Genomic DNA, 13379 nt, shown 5'->3' on the forward strand with positions numbered 1-13379 from the left:
TTTTTGAAGGAAAAGTCATTTCTCAAATTAATCCTCAGATTAAGCCTAAAACGAGATCCCTTAATACCTCACATGGGGTCTTGTTATCATTAAGATTCCTTCCCTCTAGTGTCTTTAAGACCTCCTTCCTCCATTAGCTCTACCTCTCTCCTTTTGTATGGATTTAGCTTGTTAAACTGTCTCTTCTCTACCTACAGTTATGTTTCTAGACTTCTTTTCAATGATAATCTTCCTAACCAAGGGCCTAATTCCTGCTACTTCTACTTTCCATCTACTTAGACCCACCAACTAGTTCTTAGGAGTTAGGAATGAAATCCTCAAAGGCCAATAATGATGCCTGAAGGACAAATTCACAGACCTTGTTTTAGTTTTTATTCTTGCACTGTATGTAGTATCTACTTCATGCTTCTGTGATATTACCTAACTTAGAAATCATTCTCTCTCACCTCTCTGAACACTATTGTCTTTTTCACTGGTTCCTTTTCCACTATGGGTATTTCTTCGTGCTGAGACTTGAACTCTCAGAGTCAATTTTCTTCAGGAAAATAAGCCCCAAGGCCTCAGCCATCACCCCTTGCTAATGACTCATATATCCCTACTTCCCTCCAAGCTCTAGCTCCAGGTATTAACTGCGTATAAGCAGCCTTTCTCCACTGAGGTTTTTCATCTGAACCACAGAACACAAAAAATAACTTGACTATTTTCTCAATTCTCCAAAGTATGGTACACAACTAGTCCCACTCTAAATGTACAGAATATAAATTAATCTACTACATTCAAATGGATGACTTAGGGCATTAGGGTTTAAATCTCTTGTGGAACTCTTTGTTGAGAAAGGCTGGCAGGGCAGCACCAGTTAAGCATCCTAGCATTGCCTTAAAATTCTATCATTATTTATCATTAATCCCCTCAAGCCAGAGACTTTCCCACTTTAACTTCCTTATTCCAATAAACAGCAATTATTTTCTGGTTAACCAGGCTTGATATCTCAGTCATATTTAGTATTTTCTTCCTCTTTTCATCCTCTGTGTTTGAACAAATGATGAAACTTGTCGATTTTATTAGTTTTATTCATCCAGATCTATCACTACTTCCATTTTTTGTCATTATCACCTAACACTTCTATAACCACAACCTCTGAACTTGCAGGCTTTTCCATTTTCTTCCATTTCTCTTTTGTGCAATTTAGTCTATTATATTGCCACCAAATTAATCCTTATGAAAGTACGATTTCAAGATAACAGTTATGAAAAAAAAAAGTCCAAACTCCTTAGCCTGGTATTCAAGGTCCTCCATAATCTGGCCTCAATCTGTTTTTTCAACCTTATCTTCTACTACTTCCCAACACAAGTCCTCTGCTTCAGTCAGGTTTATCTATTCTCTCTCCTCAAATACATCACATTTATTCTAAAAAAAGAAAGAGTATTAAGAAAAATTTCAGACATACAAAAAGGTTAAAAAGAATAAGATGATAATGTATCACACATTTATTTCCAGCTCAGGTTATTCCTTTCAACTAGAATACCCTTTCCCTACTTTTCTCCTCCCTGTGATAATCTTTTTCTTAGCACCCAGCTCAAGCCTAGTCTCATTTACAAGCCTGTACTTAATCTTCAGCTCACACAGTTTATCTCCTTTCCAAAATTCATGGAGTACTTTTTGCTCATTACATCACAATTATACATTTCCTTTAAAATTTGTGTAAATGTTTCTTTCCTTTTTCCTTATTTACTATGCACTTTTGGAATTACTACATGTTATATCTCTTTGGTAAATTGCAACTAGAACAGTTTTATGTATAGTTTTATGTATAATAAACACTTAATAAATATATAACAAAGAAAATACTTACAAGTTCAACTGATTCTGCATTCACTAAGATTTCTAACATCATGTTTTCTCCACGACTGCTTTGCTGGAATACTTGAACCCCACTTTTCTTCAAAAAAAACTTTAAAAGAATTCAGAGAATTTAATTTTAATTCTTTCTCCATAATCACGTTACATTCAATAAGGTGAAAAAATTCTGAACTAAACAGCCACTGACTTTGTGTTTGATGTGTTTCAGGGTAGGAAATCCACAGAAATACAGTGCCTTCTGGTCAACCCTGGTTATTTTGTTCTTGCTTATGTCTACACGCCAAGCATCTAATGATATTATTTTATACCTAGAAAATAAATCAAAGCATTTAATTCAAAATTCACACACTACAAGCAATCACAGTTTTTCAGTATTCCCTTGAATATTTTGCAAGAGTCATCCTTGCTTTTAAGCAAGGGAATGACAATTGGTCTTTTAAGACAAAGAAAACATACAGCAGGGCAACCCAGATTCTCTGTTATTATAATTGGCTAGATGCAACTACACCTATAGGTTACTGAATGGAAGTTTTCCCCATTAACTTAGAATAAAACTATACATATATATATTTAATTTAGAAGTAAAAGAACATATAAAGCATGTTACAAATCTCCATATCTCCCATGTTCTATAACCCAGATGGAAAATCAACATTTTATAATGTCTATTCCATCCTTCTCTTTGCTTTAACAAAAAGGAAAAGCATAACTGGGAGATGTTCACTTTAGGTGCCATCTGGGTAATTTGCAGCGAAAATGAGAGAAAAGAAAAAAAAAAAAAGGACATTTTAATGAGGAAGAGAAAGTAGAAATGGGTTTGAGGCAAGAAATTATAGGACCTCTTTTATTTCTTTTTTTCTTCTTTCTGGTTGGGTGGTTGGGAATGTAAGAGGCAAAGTCATAGCACATCAAATAATGCTAGGAGCAGACACTGACAATGGAAACAAAAATTCATATATCCTCTTGAGGTGGGGAAGATACAGATATACACTAGGGAGGAAAAATTAAAAAAACAAACAAACAAAAAACCCAACTTTAACAGAAAAGAGAGAGAGAGAAGAAGAATCTGACCAAAGCAGAGAACTACAGTTGTGAGAGGGAGATGCTATGGTCTTTGGCAAGTTGGATGTAACTCATTATCAACTGACTGTAACTATCAAAAATTATTTATTAATTCTCCAAGTAGATACTCAAAGCTTCCCCCTCCTCTCTCTTCCCTCCCAAGGGGAGCTCCTTGCTGTTGTTGAAAAATTACCAAATAACATTACCTTGTGCAACAACGTTCTATGGCAGGGAACTTTTCTGGCCATGGTGAGGGGTAGCTGAACTCTGTGTCTCTATCATACCAGCACATGAGGCACTCACTATGTTGGTTTCTTTTCCTTTCTTCCTTTTTGAGGGAGTGGTTACATGTTTCCATGGCTTCCAACAATCGCTTCTAAATTTAAAGATTGAAGAGAAGGGTTAAAAGTATAAAATTTCTGTAAGCTCAACATCCAGAATAGATCTTTTCCCTCAGTACACAGAATCATTATTTGTGTTCTTGAAAAACAGAAATCTTAACTAATGGAATTCTTTTCCATTTTATTACATGAAAAACTGTTTCAAAGAACCCTAGAATATTGCTTGCCATTACAAATTATTCTGAACCTATTATTCCAACAATAGGCACTAAGTGTGAATAAGAACAGCAGAGAATCGGGGCGCCTGGGTAGCTCAGTCGATCAAGTGTCTGCTTTCGGCTCAAGTCATGATCCTAGGGTCCTGGGGTCGAGCCCTGCATTGGGCTACCTGCTCAGTGGAGAGTCTGCTTCTCCCTCTGCCTCTCCCCCCAGCTTGTGATCTCTTGCTCACTCTCTCTCAAATAAATAAAATCTTAAAAAAAAAAAAAGAACAGCAGAGAATCAAATTTTAAATGTGAACTTACCATAATTATTATAGTTTATCATAACTCATAAAGCATTAATCTCTTACTTTACAAATTCTGCCATGGTATAGAAAATGTTTACCTCCCCAAATTATCTCATACATTTAATTAATTTAATTACATATATTTTAATTTAATTTAATTACATTTAATTCCAGTCAGAATCAAAATTGTTAAAAAAATTTTTTTAAAGGACAAAATTGTTGGTGTTCATATGGAAGAATGTGTGAACTGCAAAAACTGGGAACCTGTCTTACTAGATCCTACCACTTTTAATAAAGCTACGTAATAAAAACACTTTAATATTGACACAAGAAACCCATAGACCAGAGGAAGAGAGGTCAAAACAAATTTATATCTATGTCAAACATAGTATTTCAAATATTTAAATAATGGTGTTGCTATAACCACCCAACCAGCTGGAAAAAGAAGCACATACACTTCCCAACTTCATACCATATACAAAAACATGTATCAGAGTAATAAGACAATGGAAGTATTAGAAAGAAAATCTAGGAGAGAGTATCAGTAATTTGGAGTGATAAACTCTTATAAGAGTGGAAAAAACCGGGCGCCTGGGTGGCTCAGTTGGTTAAGCGACTGCCTTCGGTTCAGGTCATGATCCTGGAGTCCCGGGATCGAGTCCCGCATCGGGCTCCCTGCTCGGCAGGGAGTCTGCTTCTTCCTCTGACCCTCCTCCCTCTCATGCTCTCTGTCTCTCATTCTCTCTGTCTCAAATAAATAAATAAAATCTCTTAAAAAAAAGTGGAAAAAACCTAACAGTCTTAAGGGAAAAGACATTTTTTAAATTTTATTTTTTAAAAGATTTTATTTATTTATTTGAGAGAGAGAAAGAGCAAGAGACAGCATGAGCAGAGGGAGGGGCAGAGGGAGAAGCAGACTCCCCGCTGAGCAAGGAGCCTGACGCAGGCCTTGCATGATCTGAGCCAAAGGCAGATGATTAATCGACTGAGCCACCCAGGCGCCCCAGGAAAAGACATTTTTAAATAATAGAAAATGTATGTGACAGAAGATTCATCAACAAAACAAGAGACAAATGCCATGCTGGGAAAGAATACGCCTATCATACAAAGAACGGACAGAAATCAAGAAAGGAAAATGAGGGAAAGGATATAAACAGGTAATTTACAGAAGGGAAAATACAAAGGGCAAACACACATATAAAAATCTACTCAAATTAGGGATCAGAGAAAAACAAATTTGAGTAACAAAATGGCACCCATCAACAATAGATTGGCCAAAATTAAATGAAGCAGTAATATCTAGGTCTGGAGAGGCAGAGAAGTAGGCACTAAATATTGGGTGAGTTAGACTAGTCTTTTTGAAAAAGAATATTCACTAAATGTAAAAATATACAGTCCCATTAGCCAAGCAATCCTGCTTTTGGGAATCTATGTTAAAAAAACAAAATCTCGGGCGCCTGGGTGGCTCAGTTGGTTAAGCGACTGCCCTCGGCTCAGGTCATGATCCTGGAGTCCCGGGATCAAGTCCCGCATCGGGCTCCCTGCTTGGCAGGGAGTCTGCTTCTCCCTCTGACCCTCCTCCCTCTCATGCTCTCTGTCTCTCATTCTCTCTGTCTCAAATAAATAAATAAAATCTTAAAAAAAAACAACAACAACAACACAAAATCTCCAATACCTAAGACTGCATAAACAAACAAAAAGAATACATGAATACACAGGTAGTTTATTATAGCATTATGCACAGTGACAAAAAACATGAAGATTCACACGTTGCAAAATTAGTACAGAGTGTTCTCATGTACCTTTCACCCAGCTTTCCCCAATGATAACATCCTACACATAGCATCAGTACATTACCAAAACCAGGATACTGACATGAGTACAACACTATTAACTATAGACTTATAGTTAATAGTGTTAACTTAGCTTACCAGTGAAATGTGGTTTTTTGTATGTGATTTTTTGTCTATACACTGCTATGAAATTTTTATCAAATGTATAGATTCATATTAACCACCACTAAAACTGGAATACAGAACTGTTATATCATCATAAAGAAATTCCTTGTTATCCCTTTATAATCACACCCTATCCTCAACTTTAACCCCTGGCAACCACTCCATGTTTTATATCACGGTAATTCTGTCATTTCAAGATTATATAAATGAAACAATATAATATATAACCCTCTGACACTGACATTTTTACTCACTGACTTTTTTCACTTAACTGAATTGTTTTCATCCAAGTTGTTTATATCAATAGTTCTTTATATTGCTGAGTAATATTCCATGATATGGATATACTACAATTTGTTTATCTACTCACTCATTAAAGGGAATTTGAATTTTTTCCAGTTTGGGGTTATTACAAATATACTGCTCCGAACATTCATGTATAGGTTTTCTTGTGTGGACATAATTTTCATTTCTCTAGGATAAATATCCAGGAGTGTGACTGCTGGGTTGAATAGTAAATCTATGTTTAACTTTATAAGAAATTGCTGAACTATTTTCCAGAGTGGCCTCCTAGACTTTTAGTCCAATAATTATCTATGCCATTTTTTAAAACGTTTACAGAAAAAGTAGTATAAAGAGGAAAGAAGTAGCAAAATCTAGAGAAGATTATAGAATAAAACAGATAATACTATACCATAATGTCTTGATTCTAAGATACCATTGATATTGTAAATATTAACACAATAAAATTAATAACAAATTTTCAGGAAACAAATAACAAACTGAATTTCCATAATTACTGTTTACTGACAATGGTATTTACTTACATCCTATTTTCTTCTCTAATGTCACATTCAAAATCTGAGTCTAATCCTTCTTCATATTCAAAATATAAAAAATTATCAAAAATATATGTATATATATATACTGGGGCCCCTGGGTGGCTCAGTTGGTTAAGCATCCAACACTTGATTCCGGCTCACGTCATGATTTTGGCTTAGGTCATGATTTCAAGGTTGTGGGAGTGAGTCCTGTTTCGGGCTCTGCACTCAATGGGGAGTTTGCTTGAAATTCTCTCTCTCCCTCTGCCCTGCCCCTCCAATAAATAAATCTTAAAAATATAGGGGCGCCTGGGTGGCTCAGTTGTTAAGCGTCTGCCTTCGGCTCAGGTCATGATCCTAGGGTCCTGGGATCGAGCCCCACATCGGGCTCCCTGCTCGCCGGGAAGCCGGCTTCTCCCTCTCCCACTCCCCCGGTTATATTCCTGCTCTCACTATCTCTCTGTTGAATAAACAAAATCTTTAAAATATATATATATATATATACACACATATACACACATATACATAAAATTTTCTAGGTTACTTGGCTCTGTGAATGTATGAATCTTTATAATCTTATAATCTTGAACACTTTAGCATCTTTAGGGATGGACAGCATAACATTAAGGTAGAATGATGTTGTAATGTGCTGACCCCCATTAGTACTGAAGGACTTGTTTGCCCAGATGCTGAAAGTGCTACTGGCTTGCAACCCTCCCTCAGCTATCTCTTGGAAATATCCTTAGATGAAAAGTTATCTCACATAAGGTCATGCACCCTTCTGAAATGAAGTCTGCATCCAAGACTGACAGATGAAGGGAATAAGGTCTCAGGTCCTTTGTAGCAACTTAGTAGAACTTTAATGGGCCATTCCAGCTTTTAGAGTGACTTCTGGGGTCAGCTAAGGCCTTTGTTGAGAAAGCACTGTAGCCCAGCCTGTCCTTCTAACCAATCCTGTTTTCTTCTCTACCCAACATCTTAGAGGGTAGCCATCAAGAAACCAAAGTAGGGGGCCAAAAGTCTAGGAGAAGAGAGACTGCAGAGAAATTCCCAGAGAACAGATTTAGCTCTAATTAGGCTCTAATCAAGGAACAATTTGTGCCCCTGGATATAGGGACTCGCTGCATGTTACTTAGTTGGGATTTCAAAATTGTTATAGATCAGTGATTGTTATGTGCATCCTCTTCCTGCCCTTTTTTGACAGGAGCTACTTACTGCGGTAATCCTGTCATTGTCTCTCCAATACAAATTTGGGTATGTTGGGGAGTGTAAATGTGTTTTTTTGTTTTTGTTTTTGTTTTTAATTCACTGGTCTCTGAGTCAGGAGAGCTGTCCCTGGGGAGCTGCATTTGAGGAGTTTAATCCGCATCTAGACTTGATTTAAAGATGAAATTCTAGGCTTTGAGCCTGATGTATAATGAGATGAAATTTTTGGGAGAAGTCAGTGTGTCTTCAATTTGAATGGGATGCAAATTCTAGCCAAAGGGGGCAGACTGTAGTAGATGGTTTGCAAAGACGGCCATAATAATTCCTCCTATCTTCGTATGCAAGCTCCTTTAAATGTTAAGAAAGTGATCTATTTCCCTATTTCTTAAATCCAAGTTGGTCTTATAACTTGCTTTATTCAAAAGAATGTAGTGAAAGTGATACTATGCAAACTCCAAAGCTCAAGAGGCCCTGTAGCTTCTGTTCTCACCTTCCTGGAACCCAAGATCACTGTGAGAATAAACCTGAGTTAGTCTCCTGGAGGGTGAGGGATCACATAGAGGGCTCAGCTCACAACTAACACCAACCACCAATCATATCAATGAGATCATCTCAGACAACCAACTCCACTAGAGAGCAAGAGTGAGGGTGAAGGCAAGGGTGAGAGTACACACGGCAAACAGCTCAAGTCTGCAGGTAAACTGTTTCTAGCACCAGAGTTTGTGTAATAATTTTTCATGAGGCACAAATAGGTCCTATCAATTTCTCAGTTCTGAAAATTTTATCATCTATTCCTATTTAGTAATTTCCACCAGCATATACTTTCACTGACTATCCTGTAACAGGAATTTTTCTTTTTACATCTTACGTACCTACTTTCAGATAACTTCTTGTGTAAATTCTGAGCTTCTGCTCCCAAAAAATATAAAAGAATATGGTAATTCTGCCAGCTACAAGTTTTGTTTCAGTGGTAATACCATAATGCAATTTTGCTGAAAACATTTAAAATTTCATTGAGGTGTCCAACCTTAAAATTCAATCACAATGAACTAACGTGATAACTGGATGAACAACAATATCTACATGGAACTAAGTTTGTACACATGCAGGCTATAATGACTATGTCACAACTTAATCCTGTCTGGTGGCTAGCAAGTATCTCTTCACATATAACAAGTGTTCTTGTTTAAAAATTAATAAGATGTGAATAAACACTTGTTTCCTCCACTCCATAATCATGTCAGTTTCCCCTCCCCCCGTCCCCCGAGAGGACACTTTTTTTGAGGTATAATTTACTTTCAGAGCTTTTGGTTCCATTGATTTTTCTCTATTGTTTGTTCATTTTTTATGGATTTCTATTCCTATCTTTATTATTTCCTTCATTCTGCTTAGTTTGGGTTTAATTTCTCTTGCATTTTTAGCTTCTTGTGGTAGGAAGCTTAGATAATTTATTGTAAGACTTTTTCTTGTTCAGTATAAGCATCTAGAAACTTAAGCATCCAGAAACTTAAGCATCCCTTTAAGCACTGCTTTAGCTTCATCGCACAGATTATGTTGTGTATTTATTATCATTTAGATCACAATATTTTCGAATTTCCCTTCTAATTTTTTCTCCTTTCAATTCTGACAGCTTTTGCTTTATGTATTTGAAGCTCTGTTATAAGGTACATATACATTCAGGATTTTTATATTTTCTTGATGAACTGACTTGACTTTTTTTTTTAAGTAATCTCTGTCTAATATGGGGCTTGAACTCATAACCCCAAGATCAAGAGTCACATGCTCTACTGACTGAGTCAGCCAGGTGCCCCAAACTGACTCAATTTTTTTTTTTTAATATTTTATTTATTTGACAGAGAGAGACACAGCAAGAGAAGGGACACAAACAGGGGCAGAGGGAGAAGGAGAACCAGACTCCCCGCTGAGCAAGGAGCCTGATGTGGGACTCCATCCCAGGACCCCGGGATCACTACCTGAACCAAAGGCAGATGCTTAACGACTGAGCCACCCAGGCGCCCCCTTACTCGATTTTTTAATCAATATGAAATATTCTTCTTGATCTCTGGTAATACTCCTTGTCTTGAAGTCTATTTTTCTAATGTGAGTAAAGCCACTCTGGCTTTCTTAGCATACCTAGAAGTTTTGATGCACATAATGAAGAAGAGAGTAGTTAAATCTCATTAATAAAACATAAATGGTGATTAAAACCCATTGCTCATTAACTTACATGAAATAATCTCTAAGAATATATGTGTATAAATGAAAAGATGTTCAACATCACTCATCATCAGTGAAATACAAATCAAAACTACAATGAGATGTCACCTCACACCAGTCAGAATGGCTAAAATTAACAATAAAGGAAATAACAGGTGTTGGCAAGGATGTGAAGAAAGGGGAACACTCTTACACTGTTGGTGGGAATGCAAACTGCTGCAGCCACTATGGAAAACAATATGGAGGTTCCTTAAAGTTAAAAATAGAACTACCCTACGATCCAGTAGTAAATACCTTTAGGTATTTACCTAAAGGATATAAAAATACTAATTCAAAGGTATAAATGCACGATGTTTACAGCAGCATTTCCACCAACAGTCAAACTATGGAAAGAGCCCAATGTCCATTGACTGATGAATGGATAAAGAAGATGTGGTGTATATATACAATGAAATAAATCAGAAAGAGACAAATACCATATGGTTTCACTCATATGAGGACTTTAAGAAACAAATGAATGTAGCGGGGAAAAGGCAAACCAAGAAAAAGACTCTTAATCATAGAGAACAAACTGATGGTTACTAGAGAGGAGGTGGGCAGGGTGTCGGGTTAAACAGGTGATGAGGATTAAGGAGGGCAAGTGTTGTGATGAGCACCAAGTATCATAAGTGATGAATCACCAAATTCTACACCTGTAAATAATATTACACTATACTTTAACTAACTGGAATTTAAACAAAAACTTGGAAGAAAGAATATATGCGTATATGTAACTATTTCATGTACCGACCTCATCAATAAAAGGTATTAGTACCACAGCTTCCCATTCCTGTTGTTTCCCATTTAGGTCAGTTTTAAAATCAGGTGGATAATATTCTATAATTGGTGAGTCTTCACTGGTCATCAAGTGCTATGGAAATATAAAAGAGTAATAGAAATATAAGAACTAGTATCAATATAACTTTTTGTTAATATATTTACAATATTTACTCATTATGTTACAGTTTAAAATTCCTAAGCAAAAGCAAAACTAAAGTTTTACATCTTAGAAATGCTACAATATACTTGCTATATTTTTGATTTTCAGCTATGAGACTTCTAATTTCACTGCTACTCATCACTTTCCCATTCCAGTGACTTAGTTATGTAGCAAAACCATCTTTACTCTGAATTTCAACTTTACCATTTCTATCTTTTATTGTCTTATCACTCTATAAGGCCCACTTAAATTCTGTTCTCAGACTTCATTCACAGGCTTCCAACAGTCCTCCATTTTTAACCTTGTTTACTTTTGTACTTTTGTGTCCTAATCAATTGATTTTGTTAAGTAATATAAGATCTAAGTTTAAATTATCTAAGATAATTTAAAAAGAAAAAAATTCTAAAATCCAAGAATCTCTTCACCACTAATAGCAAAGATGAAAGGTCCAATAAAAAGACATGTTTTCATTAGACATTTTACAACAGAGATAGATGAAGAAAGCCTAAGTATGTCTTCTAGGAAAGAGCTACAAAAGACTATAGTATAACATTTTTTAAATAAGTAAAACAGCGTATTTCTCAGGGTAATATAAAAACATTTAATAACCAGTATGGCATGGGCACAGAACCATCTAGATCTTCTAGGCTTGTATGAGGAGCTCCTAACTATCAAAACAGACATAAAAACATTTAATTTTAAAACTCACCTGGTAGCATGTAGGAAGTAAATTTTTGCTAGCTGCTGGGAGTACAGCAAGAAGCTGTTCAAATGGCTTAAAAGGTTTTCCTAGTTCAAAATGGATTTTGAGTGTACTGATGTTACGGATATCAGATAGGAAAGGGGCATAATGGTAGGGATAATACCTATAAAACAAAACTGAGTTTTAAACAATTGGCAACTTTATGAAACAGGTCAATATTAAATATATACTTTTCCTTATTTAGCAACACAGCAATAACTCTAAAGAAAAAAAAATGATTACCCATAGTACTATCACTTGATTTAAGAAATCAGCAGCACTAGCATATTTAGGTCATGTGATGGCAACAAATGTTGTAGTTTCTTAATTTTTTTTTAAAGCTTTTATTTATTCATTTGACAGAGAGAGAGAGAGAGAGAGAGCACAAGCAGGGGGAGCGGCAGGCAGAGGGAGAGGGAGAAGCAGGCTCCCCGCCCAGCAAGGAGCCCAATGCGCATCTCGATCCCAGGACCCTGGGATCATGACCTGAGCCAAAGGCAGACGCTTAACCAACTGGACCACCCAGGCGCCCCTGTATTTCCTTAATTTTTAAGGTATAATTTCACATTTCCAAAATTGGGATGTATCATGTAATTGAAGGATATAGATATAAACACAAATATATGTGTATTTATATAAAATATATGTGTGTGTATATATATGTATGTTACCTAAATAAAATATAATGGTCCTTTTAGCTTCCAAGATATTGAGTGTGAATCTTCCAATCAGTAGACTCTTAGAATATGTACTGACGTGAAAGTCAGAAGACTTTCAGTTAGCACACATGAGCTGGAGCCTCTCTCAAGAGCACAGAGAGAACAGTGAGTCTGAGCTCATGTGGCTGTTACTAGTCAGCTCTAAGAACTTTTATATCTTTGAATTGGTATATATAGGATTAAACCATTTATCAATCATACACACTATTTTTGTTTTTAATGCCTTCCCGTCTATAACTACAGGTATAAATATTATTTTTTTTTTAAAGATTTTATTTGTTTATTTGACAGAGAAAGAGAGAGCACAAGTAGGCAGAGAGGCAGACAGAGGGAGAGGGAGAAGCAGGCTCTCTGCTGAGCAGGGAACCTGATGCAGGGCTCGATCCCAGGACCCTGGGATCATGACCTGAGCCGAAGGCAGACACTTAACCACCTGAGCCACCCAGGCACCCCCAGGTATAATTTTTTTTTTTATTCTTATGTTAATCCCCATACATTACATCATTAGTTTTAGATGAAGTGTTCCATGATAGGTATAAATATTTTTTACAAAGCTTTAAACATACAATTTTTAAATAATTTCACCGTTTTTAATGTTTGACTAAGGATGCTAAAAATAAATATTTTTTCCCCACAATTATAACATATTTCAAAAAGATGAGAAAGTTTAGGAGGCAGATAGCATTTAGAATGGGAATGGATAGACTTTGGAATCAGATAGGCTTAGACTTGATTCTTGGGTGTATGCCTTTAGAAAGATTACTTTCTGGGGTGGCTGGGTAGCTCAGTTGGTTAAGCGCCCAACTCTTGATTTTGGCTCAGGTCATGATCTCAGGGTTTTGAGACTGAGCCCTCCGTTGGGCTCTGTGCTGGGCATGAAGCCTGCTTAAGATTCTTTCTCCCTCTCACTCTGCTCCTCCATCCCATTTTCTCTCTCTCTCTCTAAAAAAAAAAAGAAAGAAAAAA

The 13379-nt window shown here is 36.2% G+C and overlaps 1 protein-coding gene across 3 annotated transcripts in view; it reads right to left on the reverse strand.

The window, feature by feature from the left end:
* Nucleotides 1–13379, reverse strand: part of XRN1 (5'-3' exoribonuclease 1) — a 114899-nt gene that overhangs the window by 72781 nt on the left and 28739 nt on the right. For all 3 annotated transcript variants that reach the window (XM_034996221.1, XM_034996212.1, XM_034996230.1), the window contains exons 14-18: nt 11662–11818; nt 10764–10883; nt 3129–3298; nt 2048–2168; nt 1853–1951 (exon numbers count right to left, since the gene is read on the reverse strand). In XM_034996221.1, coding sequence (XP_034852112.1) covers nt 1853–1951; nt 2048–2168; nt 3129–3298; nt 10764–10883; nt 11662–11818 — 667 coding nt within the window. The remainder of the gene's footprint in view (nt 1–1852; nt 1952–2047; nt 2169–3128; nt 3299–10763; nt 10884–11661; nt 11819–13379) is intronic.

Source organism: Mirounga leonina, unplaced genomic scaffold (genome assembly GCF_011800145.1).
Source record: "Mirounga leonina isolate KUSES-001 unplaced genomic scaffold, KU_Mleo_1.0 Mir_115, whole genome shotgun sequence".
Taxonomy (NCBI): domain Eukaryota; kingdom Metazoa; phylum Chordata; class Mammalia; order Carnivora; family Phocidae; genus Mirounga; species Mirounga leonina.